Source organism: Anarrhichthys ocellatus, unplaced genomic scaffold, assembly GCF_004355925.1.
Source record: "Anarrhichthys ocellatus isolate YVR2014 unplaced genomic scaffold, GSC_Weel_1.0 scaffold11, whole genome shotgun sequence".
Classification (NCBI taxonomy): Eukaryota; Metazoa; Chordata; class Actinopteri; order Perciformes; family Anarhichadidae; genus Anarrhichthys; species Anarrhichthys ocellatus.
In genome coordinates, this window is record NW_022280041.1 from 5,559,013 (window position 1) to 5,577,815 (window position 18,803).

The window sequence follows — 18,803 nt, forward strand, 5'->3', positions numbered from 1 at the left end:
CCCCCCCCCCCCCCCCCCCCCCCCCCCCCCCACACACACACCTTTACCACATTGTTAAAACTATTGTGTGAAAGACTTGACTGCTCTGCCTAAAGGAGGGGGGAAAAAAGGCTGCCTTTTGAAATAGTTTTTTTAAATTTTCACACGAGGTGTTGGGGCGAAACTGAAAAGGAGAGGAAGATGTGGTGAACACGTAACGGGGAGAAAAAGTCCCTTTTTAACTTAATAGTGTACTGCATCCAGTCTCTCTCTCGTTCTCTAAGTGTTGGGTGTATAGTTGTGGAAAGCGTACATTTTGCCAAAAGCCTTTTGAAAAGAGGATTGTATTCATCACTAAAGCATAAGCTCTAAAGAAAATCAAGGAGGTTTAGACTTTGCTTACTGCATATTTCACCTAGTTAGACCGTAGCTGCTTCTGTAAAAGTACAGTTTGGGGATGTTTCGCAGCTCAAAGATGGAGCTTTAGGTGTTTGATACGTGGTTGGGTCAGCAGAAATGCATACGTGATAGGAGAGAGAAACTGGCTTGCAGGAAAGAATAAATTTCCCTCTTGACCGTCATTAACTACACCGGTGTATGTAGCCACCATCGCCCTCCCCTCTTCGCCTTCACGCTCCAAAGACAAAACCCTGAAAGATGTCGTTAAACAGCCACCAGCATCTTCTTGTCCTGCACCATTTGGAGACAAAAAAAACAAACACTTTTCCAGATAAAATTCTTTCCTTGATTTGGGAATTTAAAGATTTATATGAATAAAATAAGTGATTATTCTGTCTTTAATTTTGTTTCTAGGAGGAAGCGGGGCACACGTGGACGAGGGACACTAGTTTCGGCGTTGGTGCTTTCGTCATTGTTTGCATGAGTAGCACATGTTAATACATTTTAATCGAGCTTTAGGTTTAAATTTGTTTCAAATCCCGCCCACACCTCGGTAATCTCGCTCCCATTTCTGATAGCTGACGTGTACGCAGGTTTATTTGGACTACTCGATTTATTTAAGAAAGAAAGTTAAATACTATTCTGTGTGAATATGAATAGAGGAAAACTACGGTTTTGTTTTTTTTTTGTGTTTTTTTTTGGCTTTTCTCTTGTTTGCTTCTGGTGAGTGTAAGCCTGTTGGCAGGCTCATGTTTGTGTACTGTGGATGAAGGGGCAGGGGACGGAGGGGAGCACGTTTTATATTTTCCTCCCCCGTTCTCGACAGTTTGAGGTTTCTGCCATGACGGCAAATGCTCGTTTTCTTTTTTTTTTTTTTTTACTAACTAATTGCATGCTGTCCCCCCAGGTGGTGACGTCGCTTCAGTTAAAAGGAGAGTTCGGGGGTTTTCACTTCTCGGGACGCCAGAGGGCAACATTTGTCCTCCTGCTGGCCTTTTTTCTTTTCAACGCCATTGAACATTTTATTTCTTTTAAGCAGAGATTGTCCAAAGAAACAGCACTTTTGGCCTCTCTGTTAAAAAAAAAAACGGAAAAAAAAAAATCCTTACCCACTACATTAGTGCGAACTTTCTTTTTGGATATGGGTGCTTTCTCACACGGCTCCACCTAGTTTGATTGTGTTAGGGAACCGTCTGTACGCCTGATGATGACGATGGAAACATTTATTCCCTCCTCGTTCCATTTGCATCTGTCGACGCGGTTTCTGAATTTCTCGGACTAGCTGGGTCTCCTCCCTCTTCCCTCTTCATCCACAAGTGATCCTCATTTCTGAAATCAGTGTTTCTTTTTTCTACCAGTGACGAGGGGAATCATGGGGGGGGGGAAGAGACGTTTTGGATCTGAATGGGAGTCCTGAGGGAAATGAAACGCAGCCAGTAATCTTTTGGGTTTTGTTCTGAAAATGTTTAAATGATTAGTCATCTTCTAGCCTTTTTGAGACAAAGCAGGGTTGGTAAATGCACTTCTAGATATTGTGGTGGACCTAAGCCCCCCCAGACATTGTGATATTTGTGTCCACCATGCTTGCATCTAATCCTGTTGTCTTAACTGTGTGCTGTCCAGTCACTTCAGGACATCAGGACTCCCAGGTCGTGTGAATGTGTGTATGCTTGTGCAGGTAGTGTGCGTCTGAGGGCGAGACAGGGTTCCAAACTGAGGAAAGACTACACGTCTCTGCAAAAGAAGGTTTAACTTGAAATTGCCACTGTATAGAAATCGATTCATTATCTCACTCTCTGTATCTCTGTTCTGTTTGTTTTTTGACTTGGAAAAACATGAATAAAAGTTTTACTACACGTCTGTCTTGAGTTTTTTTCTAAACTACAGTTAAAAGGTAACGAACCCTCTGGGTGTTGCCTTGCCTGGCCACAAGATGGAGAGAGGGAAAGACCTCACTGTGATGCGTTCGTTTCCCCAGAAGAGGTCACTCAAAGCCCAATAACGTAGCTCAGGCTGCTCCACTTACAGATGTTATCAACAACCCTTTCACATAGTTAACTCGCCTTACGTCACACTGTGTGACCGTATCGTTCATATATATATCTATATAGAGATATCGATATAGAGATATCTATATATCTATAGATATCTAGATATATATATATATACGTGTATACGTGTATACGTGTATACGTATACACGTGTATACGTATACACGTATACGTATACGTATACGTGTATACGTGTATACGTATATATATACGTATATATATACGTGTATATATATATATATACGTATATATATACGTGTATATATATATACGTATATATAGTGCTCGTTCCAGCTCCCCATTGAAGCTGCATGATATTTACACAGGAAATCCTAAAACTCATTCACCCAAAGCTGCACCATTATTAGACTATTGGTGACATGTGCCTTAGCTTTTAAGCCGTAATCATGTTTCTTTTACATAATTTGAAACCCAGGTGTTTATTTCATTTGACTCTTATTCATAGATTTAAAAATAAATACATTTTGTTGTAATTTTTACTATGTGAAGCACGTCGGGCTGCATGTTTGTATGACAGGTGCTATATAAATAAATGAAGTTAAATTCATGCACATTTCCACAAAGTCCTACCTGACATATTATGTGCTATCCTTGGAAACTCTTGGATCTCCTCTAAGCACAACGTGAGTTGGTAATCACAGACTCCTCAAAGGGTTAAATAAAGCTTCTCAGATCAAAGATGACTGTTTTGATATTAAGTTACATGATCTGTCGGCTACTTAAAACTTTTGTGTTGACCTTATTTATTCATTTTTCTGTTTGCTTCAACGTGTGTTACTTAGACGATCCAATGGAATCCAGTTGACTGAGTGGTACTTAGTACATTTAAACTTAAGTCAGGCTGATCTTTGCTCTCCTGAATGTGGCTCCGTCAGGTTAGTAATGTTTACCCGAGGAAACCATGAATCACAGGTTTCTCTCTGGGCGTGTTTGATTTGGGGGAATCCATGTATGACTACGAGGTGTGTTGAGACCGGTTGCTGTGAGGATATTTGCCAACTGTGCAGATCGTCATTTATGAGAGGGCAGTTGTTAAAAGAGAGTTTACCTTTTAAAAAGTTCAACTTGTGCGAGGAGATTAGAAAGGAAGGGCAACAGTATTCAAGTTAGTGGTACTAGAAAGCTACGAGAAATGATCTAATTTAGAGGACATCTTTTGTAATTTGTGTTTTTGTGTCACCTCATTTTTGTATTTTGTAAAGAAAGTAATGAAATTCAAGTACTAAAAATCAGGTTGAAAATGAGCTGTTTTATCAGATGAATAAGGATTTGTCTAGTTTGCTTCCTCTTCCTCCATTTGAAGTCATGATTCAATCAAGTTTCCGCACTTTTTGCTTCTTTTGTGGTTGAGTCAGAGGGCTGGCCTAAGGCTGCCAGAGACAGAGGCAGGAAATATTTGTGTAGGTGTATGCGTGTGTGTGTGTGTGTGTGTGTTAGAGAGTGAGCGAAAGAAGGAATTTGTGGGTTTAGGGACGTGTTTCTCCTTGCATGACGATACTTTTCTCTCCGCTCTCCGCTCAGACGTGTTGTGTCCCACCGCCAACTCACTCTCCAAGGTAAGTTTTCAACATGAACCTTATATTTTTTGTTGTACAGTCTGATTTGTTCTTTCTTTGTCCATTTTGTTCTTTCAACCTGAAGGAATTTTGTTTCTATTTTGCCTCCCTTACACTTCTGTCCCTGTTTGCTCTTCACATTCCTTCTCTTGAAATCAGCTGAGGAATCTCACAACGGGACAATGAATCTTTAGTTTAACTTCAGCGAGACTCACTCTGACATTCAAACTCTTTGCTTATTGTCTGCTCCACCTTCTTCTGTTGTCAGTGGGGGAACCCAACCTTTAGTGTCCTTTCCCGGTGTGTCCATGTCTCACTTCCTACACATCATCCTGGTCTTACTTGCAGCAACTTCCTTAAAATTAGGGTTGGGTATCAAAGCAAGAATTGCATCCTGCACACACACACACACACACACGCACACACACACACACACACACACAGACACACTCTGTCTACACTCACCCATCAATTGACAGATTGCTCTCAGGTCTCTCCACGCCTGCCGCTCTGTCCGCGTACATATTGTCTGCTCTCATATTTCTGTCTGGTTGTCAACGCATGAATGACTGATTGAGTCAGTGACCCCTGTAGCCCAACGGTGACCTCTTGTTTCCATCTAAACCCCTCTGATCTCCATGTCTCCATTTAACCAGACCCCACTGACCACTCCAGTATAGCCCAGGTCAAAAGGGCAAGCTTCTATCTGTTTTTAGAATCTTTTATTGTCGGCCTTGTCTTCTCTTTTGGTGACATAATCAAGACTCACGTTGGAATTTATTCCTTTCTTAATTTATTTTCTTATTCCCTTGATGTAAACGACAAGATCGGATTAAAGAGATTGACTATAAAGAGTCTAGAGTCTAAAGATTCAATCTTCAAGGCCTGCAGCTCATAAAATAAATAACTAGCTCAACGCCACAGAGTAATAACACAGGAAAAAGAGCAGATCTCACATTTCAGATCATTTTAGGACTAGTGCTCACTACAAAGAGCCCCAAAATACAGGGTGTGCCCTTAAATTACAAAATAATAATAATAATAATAATTTAAAGGGTCAATGAAGAAGATTTTCCACATGTTGTGACTACTGTGAAAGGCCTAGTGACTTGTAATTGCTTTTGCTTTTGCTTTCAGAGTTTGTAAATTAATGATGGGGAATGGGTGTTCAGAGTGACTTCCCGAGCATGTTGAGGGCCTAAAGTTATAGCTACACGCCTCCTTGGGAAAGTAATAGTGAGAGTTTGTGTTGGTCTTTGCGTATAATGAGGGTAGACAGGGTAAAGAAGGAGGGAGGAAGAGCTGGAGTCAGAGGAGAAGCGAAGAGTGGAAAGATGGAGGAGCCAGCAGTTTGCTCTCCCACTAATTATCAACATGGTGTTTAGCTTTAGCCAGGAACCAGGAACCCGACTCTGCTCCCCCCCCCCCCCCAACACACACACAGCGTCCTATCCTCAGGCGGCAGGTAGGCTTTCATCACACCGGCTCCAGTTACCTCTCACATATAAGCTAACCAGGCCAGGTGAGCGCTAACACTCCTCCTCGCCAGACCTCTCGATCCCTTACAACCCCACACACACCGGGTCACACACACACACACACACACACACACACACACACACACACACACACACACACCAGTGGACACGCAGAATGGAGCCGGAGTCAGACAGCATGCTGGAGGTACCTCAGGAGATCTTACAGTTAAGTGTATCGGGCCTTTTTCTCTGCCTCCCTACGTGCTCTTGGAGCAGCTGTCCAAGCATTGTAACCTTAACTCTATAGACCCTGCATGTGCTGCCTCGGGCCCTTTCCTCGCTCCCTTACCTCCTCTACCAATTTATGTGTTCATATATTCACTCTGCTGCACTTTTTCTCTCTCCGTCTGGTTTGTTTTGGTCAGTAGACCGCAGCTGTTTATTGATCACAGTTTATTAATATGAGTTGTAAAAGTATTAGCTGGTATCAGACAACAGGAGATGAGAGCGACTGAGTCGTAAAAACGACCTTCCAAACTGAAAACCCCCAAAACGGAAATGGGCGTTGCTGTGGCGACATCCTGTTTGACTGACCACAAAGCTGACGATGAGCGTTAACTGTTTCTGCTGCCTAATGAGTAACTTGAACTGATTATAAAGGAGAGGTTGTGGCTGTGTTTTGCATGTTTGATCGGTGTCCTTAGTTGACTCTAATCACCTTAATCATGCTAATTGTTTGTTTACCAGTCATGGTTGCTGGCGTCGGTCTAACAGCAAAATTAAAACATAAACTATTGACCTACATAATGATGGGTGGAACAAGAAGGTTCATTAAATGTTACACCTGTATTAAATTGGTATATTTGAACACAGTGCTAATAATATCGATGTAACAACGCCCATAAAGCTGCAGGGCTTAATTCTTATCAAACTCCAGCAGAAGCTATAGCTGATGTAGCTGTAACTTCAGTTTGATATGGTTTCAAATGCTTGTGTGTTATCATCCAGGAAATCTTCTTAATCCTTTGATTATCTGTGCAAGAACGAAACTGCAGATATAGAACACTCCTATCGTGCATCAGATAACTTAAATACGTAAATACTTTGCCTAAATTACCTAACAACTGAGCAAACTCCAGTTCATCATGTTACATCACATGATGAACTGAGCTGTTGTTGTTTTTTTAATCAAACAACAATAACTTTTTGAGTAATAGTCCTTGATCTTAAGATAGTACCCTGTCAAACGATAACCTGCTCTGTTTTTGATAGCTTTCGGCTGCATCTCATGGTCTTCCTCAGTGGATATACTGAAGCTCAGTTGTTCATCACATGAAGTTATCTTACAACTGAACATACTTCAGTTCATTACGTAACTTACGTCACATGATAACCAAAGACCTCCACCTGCCGAGGAAGACCATGAGATATGGTTGAAAGTTAAAAGCTAACAGAAAGGTAGCAGTAATGCAAAATACAAGGTGGCAAGAACAGAGGAAGAGATAGAGGTGTGTTCGGGTGTAGCGTATAAACAACCTGTGTGTCATGGTGGGAAAAAACCACAAGACAGAGAGAGGTGTTCATTAGAGTGACTCATCCAAATCCATACCTGGCTCAGTCCCACCTGTGACCTGATCTTGCTTGCACACAGCCACGCCTGGCTTAGTTGTGTTAGTGTGGCCTGCTTGGTCTTGTGTTGCATAGAAGTGATGTAATGTAGCCTGATGTGGTTGTTAAGCAGCAGCACAACTCCTCGTTTTGTGTCAAGTCTAGGTGTTATTTGCACATCATCCGCTCCCTCCGCTCTGTCCTCCCTAAAGGGATTGTGGTTTGGAGGCGTCGGTGTTGAGCTCTGGTGCAGTTTAACACGTTTTACTTAATATTTCTGTCGGTGTGGAGAGCAGTAGAGTTCTGTAACACTTCAGTCAGAATGTCAAGAAATGGACACCCGTCTTCTGATCGTGACAACTTTGGCACTTTCTGAATTTGTCTCGAGGACTTGACTTCTGCTTTTACTTCTCTTTACTCCGAGCAAAACCGAGCATCCACTCCCACAGGGAAACATGCCACAGCTCGATGGATTTACACTTCCTGTTTCAGCCAACCTCTTCCCCTTCTGTAGGAGGGGATTTGCTTAAACTAGGTATGACTCAGAGTTCCACCTGACTGTTATTCATTGTAAAAAAATCACATTTATCAGTCGGTGGAGACAATTCCCTAATATTTTCTGCCCTCTCTACAGCAAAGTGTGTCCCCTTTCCTTTTGTCTTACCGTCCTTTTCTTCTTCTTCTCTCCTTGCAGTATGCTCCCCAAGGCAGCACCAGGTCAGTTTGGTCCAGAGGTCAGCGAGCCAGGCCTCCGAGTGTGGAGGGTGGAGAAGATGAAGGCGGTGCCACTGGATCCCTCCGAGGTCGGAGCCTTTTATGACGGGGACTCCTACCTGGTGCTGGAGAACCGTGGTCAATTGGGAGCCGACCTCCACATGTGGATAGGTGAGAGAGAAACATCTGGGTTAATAACATCTGTCATGAAGAAAACAACACAATCAGAATCATTTTTTTTCATCAAATTAAAAGATGGATTGAAATTTGACTTGGTGATCGGTGCAGAAAAACAAAAAAAGACATATGTGCACACTTCATCCCACTAATGGTGATGACACATGAGGAGAGAGGCTGGATGGAGAGGGAAGGAGGGACGATGAGAGGAGGGAGAGAGTAAGAAGTCCCGAGGGAAACTGGGATGGTTTTGGAGCGGGGGGGGGGGGCATTAAAAATGCAGGACCGCTACAGTACTCAAATGTGGCTGTTGTTTCCAGCATGTATCCGGTGCTTAGGTAACACTAAGCTGATTGTTATAGCTTGGAGACGGCTCTCTGTGCTCAAGCATGCGTCTCTATGAAGCCTCCCTCCCTCCTCCACTTGTTTACAACTGACACTGTTGCCTTTGTGCGTCCGCTGGCCGACACACTGTTTGCTTTTCGTCTCTTTTATCTCCATGACCCATCACCTCTGTCAGCGGCTCTTTGTTCCTCATACTGTGGCATGTTAACCTTTCTGGCCTCATTTCCTCATGATTTCTTCTTTTTTCTCATGTTATTCAAAGATCACTCCCCTCTAATAAACCAAAAGGTTCATTAAGAATAAATCAGAAACTATGAACAGAAAGTAAGGTCGCCTACATGTGTTATGCATGAAGAAAAAGATAAAATCAGTTTTGTGAACTCAATAATCAGTTCTTTCCTCTCTTACTAACCTCTTCTCTGTGGTAGGTGAGAAGTCGTCCAGGGACGAGCAGGTAGCGTGCGCCATGCTGGCCACCCAGCTGGACAACTTTCTGAGCGGTGACCCCATTCAGCACAGGCACGTCCAGGGCTACGAGGCCCCGGAGTTCATGGCCCTCTTCCCCAGAGGCGTCAGCTACAAGGTGAGGAAGAAATAGACCCGATTCTGCATGTTCAGACGCTTTAAACGCCATCGAAATATGAGAGAAATTCACAGAACAAATATCTCCACCGTCAAACAAAACCTTCCACGAAAGTTTAAATGAAAGAAAGATGCAATTTGGTATAAACTATAGTTAAAATAGGAAAATAAGAATTTCCTTGAAAGATCACCTTCAACCCAGGTAATATGAATGAATTATTGTTTTCAATATTATAGTTTTTGTACATTTTATCTGCCATCTTTTTATTGCTTAATCCCTTTTATGACTTTACAGCGCCCCGGATATTATGGACATTTTTTCCAAAGTTCATTCACCCAACTCGATTCGCAGGGCGCCAAGTTGAGCTTGCTAAAAACACACCATGTTACAGCTTTCATTTCCCAGCAGGAAAAATGATGTGAAACATAACAAAATAAACCTAAAAGCCTCAATGCCTTGACATGAATATCCCTTGCATGTCTCTCACAGGTGGGCGGAGTGGAGTCGGGCTTCAGGAGGACTCAGAGCTCCGGGACGGTGCAGAGGTTGTACCAGATCAAAGGGAAACGCAACATCCGTGCCAAGGAGGTGGAGCTGTCCTGGAGCAGCTTCAACAAAGGAGACTGCTTCATCCTCGACCTTGGAGAGGTGAAACTAAAACATCTGTCAGCTTTCACAAGTTGGCCTAAGCACTCAGTATCTACTGTTATGATCTAAAATACAGTTGATTGTGAATCTGCAAATTGCACGAGGTGAATATGAATATCATATGAATGTGACAGTTGTTGTGATCTCATGCTGTCTCGTTGGCCCTCCAGACCATCGTGTCGTGGATCGGGTCGCAGGCCAACATGTTCGAGAAGCAGATGGTGCGCGAGATCGCCTCGCTGATCCGTGACACGGACAGACACGGTAAAGCCCGCATTGTGGACATCAACGAGGGGGACGAGCCCGAGGAGATGCTGAAGGTTAATGCACACTTTAAAAAAAAACGTTATGTCTTATTTGTATTGCTTATATTTGACAGTGTAGAAAACCAGACTGGATTTGGGGACAGAGAGAGGGGAATTACATGAGGTCCCAAGTCTGGAATCCAACCCAGGATGGTGCGGATGCACTTTAATTATGTAAATGAAAATCGTTTTAATTATAAAGGACATAGATCCTTTTAAAGGAACCATTTGACATTTTCTGAAATGCACCAATTTGCTTTCTGCCTAGGATTTAGATAACAAAAAACGTAAGCACCCTCATGTCTTCATGCTATGCATGTGTTAATTAGTGAGCTTTAGAAGGCCTGGTTTGAACAGAGGCAGAACAGCTGTTTCCCTTTGTTTCTTCTAAGCCGACCGTCTGCTGCCTGCAGTTTCATAATTAGTGTGACGTGAGGGTTCAATATGCGGCGGTTGGATCACTCTTGTTGAGAAGAATCATCTGGAAGGAGACGGAAAACGTTCTTAAGCAGTATTACTTTATTGTTCTTCACACTTCCCTCATCTTCATGTGACTCAACTGACCAATCAGAAGCCAGAAAGACTGAAAGCGAGTTAAATGTGAGGACAACAATAGATTCAGCAGGTTATTGTAACCCTTTTAAAGTCACTGACGAAATTAATTCAACATGTATATATATGAACAATTAACTCAAAAAGGAAACAAGCACATATCCAGGTCAATCACCAAAAATGATTGAAAATCAACTGAAGGAAATCCTGAAAAACAAGCTGTGGATGTTTTTGTTCTTGTTGCTGAGCAGGTCCTGGGTCAGATGCCTCAGCTGGCAGAGAGCACACCAGAGGAGGACAAGCAAGCAGACGCTTCCAACTCTGCCTCCCTCTACAAGGTAACGTCGTCTGCAAAGCTTTTAAAACCTATGCATCAAACCACCGTTTACATAATTCAAGTATAAAAATGTGTACATTCACTCCGCAGGTGTCTGATGCGACAGGTTCCATGACCATGACCAAAGTGTCGAAGAAGAGCCCGTTTGCCAAGGATCTGCTGGTTCGTGACGACTGCTTCATTCTGGACAACGGCGCCAACGGAAAGATCTTCGTCTGGAAAGGTGAGGAAGTACCACTTGACCCCGAACCAGCAAACTCGTGGCACCTGAAATGCATACCGAGGAAAGTGATAGTTGTTATACATGCCATGTGATATATTCGGTATCTAATCGGATCAAATTTTAATGAGCATTGTGAAAAATAATGGCTGACAGTTTTCACAGGGAGGAGAGTCTCAAGGCCGCAAATGACACCAGCATTATTTCTAGTTACCGTACAGTCTCATTCTGTCCACTGCACAGTGTCAAAAATCACTTTAAATTTAGCTGCTAATCTCTGATTGAAAATGACATGTATATACTTGAAACTGCTGTAGTTATTTTCTCCTGTGGACACAAGAAGGAGTAGCTGTTATGCTACTAGCGGCTGATGAGGATCCACTAACAATATGCTGTATATGAAACTGCCAGAGCTAATGTGAGACATCGATTGACTGTCAGGTACTGGAGCAAATGATGAGGAGAAGCAGGTGGCCCTACAGATGGCGGATAACTTCATCGAACAAATGAAGTACCCCAGGATGAAAACACAGGTACTGATTCTAAACTCTACTAGTCTCTCACTTCCTGTAAATGTTATTCTAGCTGCTCTCCCACTATAGTTGTGTATCACCAGCTCTGGCTCCTGCAGCCTTTACAGCAGCTTGTAATGATTTTAAAGGATTATTCACGAGGTCTAGTTTATCGCCGCCAGCTGTAAACGTGTCTGTGTATTGTGCTGCAGGTGGAGATACTTCCACAGGGGAAGGAGACCATCATCTTCAAGCAGTTCTTCCTGAACTGGAACTAAAACATTTCACGGGAACATTTGACAAAATCCTGCAAGCGAGGAGAAGCTGTAACATCTGAAATCAGACAGCATCTGACGTAGAAAACATTTTTTTTTATACGCATTTACTTGTATGTACATATTTGTAAGGTACCGTGCTGACAGAGCACTCTTTGGCTTGTTTTGAAACTGGTCGAAGAAGAGATGTGATGCCACTTTTATGAATGCAAACAAGTTTCTTCTGTTGAGACTTTAAGGATTATAATTGAAATGAGTTTGGATTTTTTGTTCTTTTTTTTTTACATTTGTTCTAGTGTCACAGATTTGCCCGCATTTGACAATAAATCTGAAACTGCTTGCTAAAGGGCGTGGTTTGATTTTTTATTGTTTCCCTCCAAGAAATTCGCTTTATGAGACGTTCAGCAACGTTTGCATAACGTTGTTTCAACTACACCCTCTCTATTACTTGCACGCAACAACCCTGTTTGACGTCACAGTCATGGTCCACTGTAATCAGTGCAGTACTTATGTAAAGGTTTGACGTACTTATAGGTTACGTTATCCGTTTATGATGCATTGTTTTATGAAACTACCCAACAGTAGCCTATATGGAGTGGTTCAATTCGCTCAACAGTGAAATGCTGCTGACACATTAATGCATCAGTAATAATAATCCTGTATGATATATCTATTTCACTCACAGGGCTGTTTTTATGCATTGTGAGTATTTTTACTTTTAATCTTTTTTATTTTAGAGTTATAAAATAAATCAGGCCTATATACGTGCCCTTATCGGAATAGTGCCAGCAGTTTCCGGGAAGCCGTTAGATTTCGTGTCAGAGACCTTTCCATCGCCACCTCAGAGGCCATAAAAAAGTCCAAAGATCAGAGAGACGCAGAGAGGAACAAAACCGCTGACTAGAGCGCAGCGGCGGTCCAGTCGTCTCCACCAGCAGAGGTGCACCACCGCTCCCTCAGACAAGAGGTATGAAACAAATACCAGCCTACAATACACTGTGATATATGTCTGTGACACAGGTCTGTGTGATATGACTATACATATATAACAACATATTAACATTTTCTTCTGAATTCATATTCAGTATAGATTCAATTATTATCATTTTAATGTGATCACAAACCTGAAGAAAAAGCATTATTTTCTAAACTTGAGAAAAGCTCTCATACACTAAATGTATACTGAGGCATCACAGAATTCTATCTAAATAAATGATTAATATAATAAATTATGTGTTTGTCATTTACAGTAAAATATCAAATCAAATATATAGCTTTTTGTACGTCTTTACAAGTGTATCACATCTAGGTTTTACAACAATAGTATGTTTCTCAACATTCTGTAGCTGTATCACATTTCCATTGAAATATTTTAACTTATTGTGTATTTTCTTAACAAAGAGAACGTAAATCTGGAAATATTTGCTCGATTGCTATCGATTTAACAGTCAATTAAATAGTTTAAATTAGTTCCGACTACACATTTACACATCAGTAAAAAATGATTCAATGATGATTCAATGATAAAATAGTCAATATAAACAGCTGACAGGGGCCGTTTTACTCTCGACACATAAAGTGCATTTTGCTAATATTACTTACAGTTTCAATGCCGGACTTTTACTTGTAATTTACTTGTATTTTAATATTTCTGTATTGCTGCTTTTACTTCTTTCATCCGCATTACATTTGTACTATCCTCTGCTTCACAGCTGTGAGGACGCCACCATGGAGATGAAGAGTATCCTGAAAACTGCTAAAAGTAGGTTTTTAAAAAAATATATATCTTCATTCAATCACTGCCGATGCCACTTCTCTTCTACATTCATGCTCGATAATTTACAACCTGTGCCCGAACCCTGGGCAAATAATGCGACGTCATGGAGCTTACATCCAATCTGATGCTCATAAATGTTTACAGTAAATCATTCAGGGTTTAAAGTCTTTGATTGTGTCTGTAAATAATTGATTGCCGACACTCTTCAAGCCACTTTGAATCACTATTAATTATATTTTCTATTACTATTGGAATATCAATGCGCTGTCATGTTGATTTACTTCCTTTGTTGGGAAAGTAAACCTTCCTTTTTCCCTAATTTGTTTCTGGATGTCTGTATTGGAAATCAGCCGTGTGAACGGATATGAACTGGAACTCAAAAGACGCTGTTTTCTTCTGAATTTGTCCCCCTGCAGGAGTGGACACGCTGAAGCTGGGTGACAGCAGCAGCACCCAGAGCAGCACCATCGGGGCCGTACGCTGGACGCTGCCCGAGGAGGACGTCCAGATTCACAGCTCGGCCCCCAGCAGAGGCGCCAACAACCTCACCAAACACACGGTACATCAAAACATCCTGGATTTTGATTAAACTGATATTTCTCTATTTATATTATTTCAGTGATTCTGTTTTGTTTCACCATTTAAAAAAAAAAAAAAGCCTATAGTAGGAATAAACATGTAAATGTGACCTGTTACGTTTCCTGCAGCAACATCCTCGTCAGAACGGTCTGAAGGATCTACGCAGCCTGCAGGAGTGTGTGCAGTTCATCCATCACTGGAAGGAGCAGGTGGATCAAGTCTGCAAGGTAGGACATGAGAAAAGGAAGGGAAAAACTTCTATTTATTTATTTATCGAGCATCTTTCATACAAACATGCAGCCCCAAGAAAGACTAAAGATTACAACAATATAATGTCAAAAATCATTAAAGTAAATAGAATAAAATAAAGCAAACAACAGGAATAAAAGAATAATGCAAAAAAACAATGATAAAAGCTTAAAAACGAAGGATTTAACGATACTCCAAAATTAAAAGTTCTCTCATTTCCTTTTGAAAATACAAAGAGAGCCTGTCGCTCTAATATCAGAGGCATAAAAACAGAAGGCATCTTACCGGTACCTTTATGTGACGAATAAGGAGCATATTAAAGAAAAGAAGTGGAGGACCTTGGTGATCTGGCTGGAACAGGAAAATGAAAGAAAATCTCTGGATATAGAGAGAAGCAAGTTTTAAAGCTTTATAAAGAACTTTACAATCAATCATATAAGGATACCTGAAGCTGTGGGGAAATGTGATCCATGTTCTTGTTTCAGTTAATGTGGCCACAGCAGTCTGAGCTACCTGTAGGTTTCTTATTGACTTATTAGGTGAAAGGGAAATTACAATTCTGTACAATATTATCCATTAACAGCAGTATCACGTGTGAATTTAGAAGGCAAAGACCAAATACAGAAAGGTTTGTGTGAATATCTTAAGAGACTTAAGAAACAAGACAAGGAAGTGCTCATGTTTGTTTCCCCTTTTATCATCCTTCAGTTTCTTATTCATGTAGACGCTTGTTGTTTGCCAGCTCAGGTAAAATGTCAACAAACAGGATGAGAGCCTTTTTGACTCTGTCAGGGAAATGAGGAAGAAGGCATCGCAGGCTCTTGGCTGTTAAAAGTTCACAAATGTGCAACGTTTCGTTTTTAATGCCCACAGTTACGACGCCTTGTAAGGTCAGCTGAAGCAGTATTTATCATGGGAAACGATTGCTTTGCTTGGTCATGCAGAGTGACGACTTGCTTATTTGAATGGGTGTGTGCTGAAAGCAGACGCGTTTATTGACTCTTTTATAGCCCGGTTACATGACCCTCTGTCCTGCAGCGCTTAGACATGCAGGGTGGGCAGACACGTAATGTACCATATCTGTACAAGGGTCTCATATGACTTTCATAATATTAGCTAGTGTAAACAAAAACACTCAGTGCCCAATTTTCCTGAGCCTTGAAACTCACATTACTGTCGATAACTGTCATCTTATTGTCATGGTGACACCACCATTGTGTTTTTAAGAGCGTATGACATCATCTGACAGTGTGTTGTGTTGTGTTTAAGCAGGGCAGTGGTGATCCAGAGGAGGGCACCAGTAAGAAAGACTCCCAGAGTTCAGACAGCCGCGCCGAGCGCAGTCTCGAGGAGAGCAGGAAGCTGATCCTGGAGTGGGTCGACGAGCTCCACCATGTCGACAAGGTCAGTACACACACACACGAGCCAATGTGTGATTGAGTATTGTGGTGCTCAAAAAAAAGACCATACAGTGACTATTCAATGACTGATTGAAGGTGCAACCTTTGTAACAGCCGTGGTCGTGAAAGGAAACATATTCTGATGTAACAAACAAGCAAAAATATCAATCTCAACTTCCTGCATTTGTGTCCTCAGCTCCTGAAGGAGAAGCCCTGGGCATCAGAGAGTGAAGAGAATGAAAATAAAGAAGAGGATGCCAATGAGAATGCACAAATGAGGATCATGGAGTGGGCAAAGGAGCTGCAAAAGGCGACTGAGGTGAGGAGTCCTAAAATTAAAACCTTGAAAGTCCCAAAAACGTTTTTGTATTAGTTGCTATCAACAGAAATGAACAAAAGCAGAAAAACAAAGGACAATTATTTAGTTTTACTCTCAAGCCGGCAAGCACTTTGTCAGAGTTATTGTCACGTGTTTGTTTTTTAAGGAATCTTTTTTTTTTTTGGTGTTTCCAGAGCTGCGGTGTTGAGCGCGACGAGGTGGGTAAAGTGTTGCGTCAGCTCGGCCTGAAGAAGAAACGTCTGGTTAACCTGCTGCCTCTGCTGGAGTTCATCACCTGGTCTCTGCTCAAAGAGGACTGCACGGTGAGAAACCCCCGAGTCACACAAAGAAACATACTCAGGTTCATGTCTAAAAAAGAAAAAGAAAATAAAACAAGCAGTTGTTAAATGATACCACGCAGTGCAGACATGGCGTGGTTATGAAACAACTTTATGTAACGTGTGATTTGAGGGAACCCTGCTCTTGGAATGCGTGCAGAGCATCAATAAATGAACTTGGTGATTAGTTTATATCTGATCTGCCTCTGACATGATACATTGCAACATTAAATGTCCCTGATAAGTGTTCCAGTGTGTATTTCAGCCGTAGTTAAGGCATGAATACGTCACATGACTTGTGCAGTAACAATACACCGCCCTTTGCACTACGTGTGTGGTTATGACGTTCAGGGCTTTCATTTAGTGTTGAAGAGTAAAAAGTGCAATGAACCTTGTGTCTTCATTGCTTTCATAAAGGCAGTGGTATCACCACAGCCAGCCAAAAGCAGTTTCCCTGAAAAGGTCACCACAGCATTGACATGATATTTGAAATTGCATGGTCACAACGAGAGGCTACATAGAAATGCTCTTTCTTATGAAACATTTTTATGATTTCCTTTTCAGAAAATGATTCCACAGTTGTGGTTACTGGCAAAGCAAAGGACCTGGAAAGCAGGAATTCCAAGATACATCCCCAACTCAGGTGCGCATTTTTTTTAAAATCTAAATGACACTGATTTACCCAAGCTTAAAGTACAATTATTATTATACTTTCTGCTTGGTATTGACACAAGTGGTCCCCAACCTATTTTGCTTGTGATCTGTTAATATAAAGTAATTTCTCCTTCAAGCCAGCACTCATCACAGTTTGTGTTGCAATGAGTTATAATCATTTCAATCTAAGAGCTACTGTTCCTTCTGAGAATAACTTGCAGAGGACCTGAAGAGTATTTCAAAAGAACAAAAAGAGTAACAACAGGCAAAATTTCCCCAAAAATATAAGATAATGTTGAGTAGCAGAATTTAGTTTTTCCTATTCTGGTAATCATCACCTTGCGACCCCTGGAAATCACTAGTTTAGACTATGTACAATGAACATTTCTGGTTTATACATTACGATTTTGTCTCAATTTCAGTTTGGACTTGGATTTGCAGTGCAGCAGGTAAGATCAGCCTACGTTTTATCTTCATCTTATCTCACAGAGAAAAAGCAAACATATCAATCACAGGACGACACACTCATTTGTGCCCCTTTCTTTTTCCGAACAGCTGATGTGATTCTGGACCCAATGACCAACCACCCCTGGCTGCAGCTGTCAGAGAACCAGCGTATGGTCCAGGAGGGCCACTCGGAGTCCGACCTGCCTCACAACTTGCAGCGCTTCGACGGCTGGCCCTGTGTGCTGGGCTGGGAGGGCTACAGCAGCGGCCGCCACTACTGGGAGGTAGACATAGCCAAAAATGGCTACTGCCGCGTGGGTCTGACCACTGCCGACTCCAAGCGCCAGGGCCGGTTCCCCATGACCCCTAAGCAGGGCTATTGGGTCTTGTGGCGCAGCACAAACCAGTTCTACGCCTGCACCAAGCCGGAGACTCCACTGCCCGTCGGCCTCATGCCTCGACGCATGGGGATCTACTTACACTACGAAGAGGGCCAGATCTCCTTCTACAACGCAGAAACAAAGTTCCACATCTACACCTTCACTGGAAGCTTCAGAGGGAAGCTGTACCCTCTTTTCGCCCCGCTGGATGGTCGCACATGCATGACCATCCAGCAAATAAATACGAAAATAGATGAGCCTTGACGACTCTTATTGGACGCTTGGAAGAATTCACTTTGACTTGAACAAAAATCGCATTGAAACCTTACGGAAAATCTGCACGAAGATGAAGATTCTTTTCGAAAAGCGGCGTCATCAATTCGATTTAACTGAAAAGCACGAGCTCTGACTTTCAAAAGCACACAAATATTTGGAATTTTACATGAATTTTCCTTCTCTGAATGTTGCTTTAAATATGTCTGTCAATTTCTGGCCTTTAAGCTGAATTTTAAATCTCTTATGTGTCGGACTTTGAACAGTGGGAGACTCATTAACAAAGACTGAACTACAGTATATCAAAGTGCTGATGATAGATGTATCTGATCATACCACTCCGAAAATTATCTAAAAAATCTGCAATGATTTTAAGACAAGTGTTATCAGACCACGAGAAACAAAAACTTGGGAGTAAATAAAAGTATTTATTTTTTTTAAAAGCACATTCTACATCTAGATACATGCATGCAGTTTATAATGCACTTTCAGATATGAACACAATAAATATGATGTCTTTCATTCTCATCTATGACATACATAACCCCCCCCCCCCCCCCCCCCCCCCCCCCCCCACCCCCTGCATGCATGTATCTAGATGTAGAATGTGCTTTTAAAAAAAATAAA

The 18,803-nt window shown here is 41.8% G+C and overlaps 2 protein-coding genes across 2 annotated transcripts; both read left to right on the plus strand.

Moving 5' to 3' along the window:
• Positions 1–3,788: 3,788 nt before the first annotated feature.
• On the plus strand, positions 3,789–12,106 carry capgb (capping protein (actin filament), gelsolin-like b). Its single transcript, XM_031851405.1, has 9 exons — positions 3,789–4,006; positions 7,787–7,977; positions 8,757–8,911; positions 9,401–9,559; positions 9,730–9,879; positions 10,668–10,754; positions 10,844–10,976; positions 11,415–11,506; positions 11,698–12,106. Exons 1-9 carry the CDS (start codon positions 3,939–3,941, stop codon positions 11,761–11,763), a joined length of 1,101 nt encoding a protein of 366 aa, XP_031707265.1. The 5' UTR covers positions 3,789–3,938; the 3' UTR covers positions 11,764–12,106.
• Positions 12,107–12,662: 556 nt separating this feature from the next.
• On the plus strand, positions 12,663–18,718 carry LOC116385715 (E3 ubiquitin-protein ligase TRIM39). The gene is made up of 10 exons (XM_031851404.1): positions 12,663–12,727; positions 13,473–13,522; positions 13,954–14,096; positions 14,245–14,343; positions 15,638–15,769; positions 15,962–16,084; positions 16,279–16,407; positions 16,987–17,065; positions 17,499–17,525; positions 17,632–18,718. The coding sequence occupies exons 2-10, from the start codon at positions 13,489–13,491 to the stop codon at positions 18,165–18,167; spliced, it is 1,302 nt and encodes a 433-aa protein (XP_031707264.1). The 5' UTR covers positions 12,663–12,727; positions 13,473–13,488; the 3' UTR covers positions 18,168–18,718.
• The last annotated feature ends 85 nt before the right edge of the window (positions 18,719–18,803 follow it).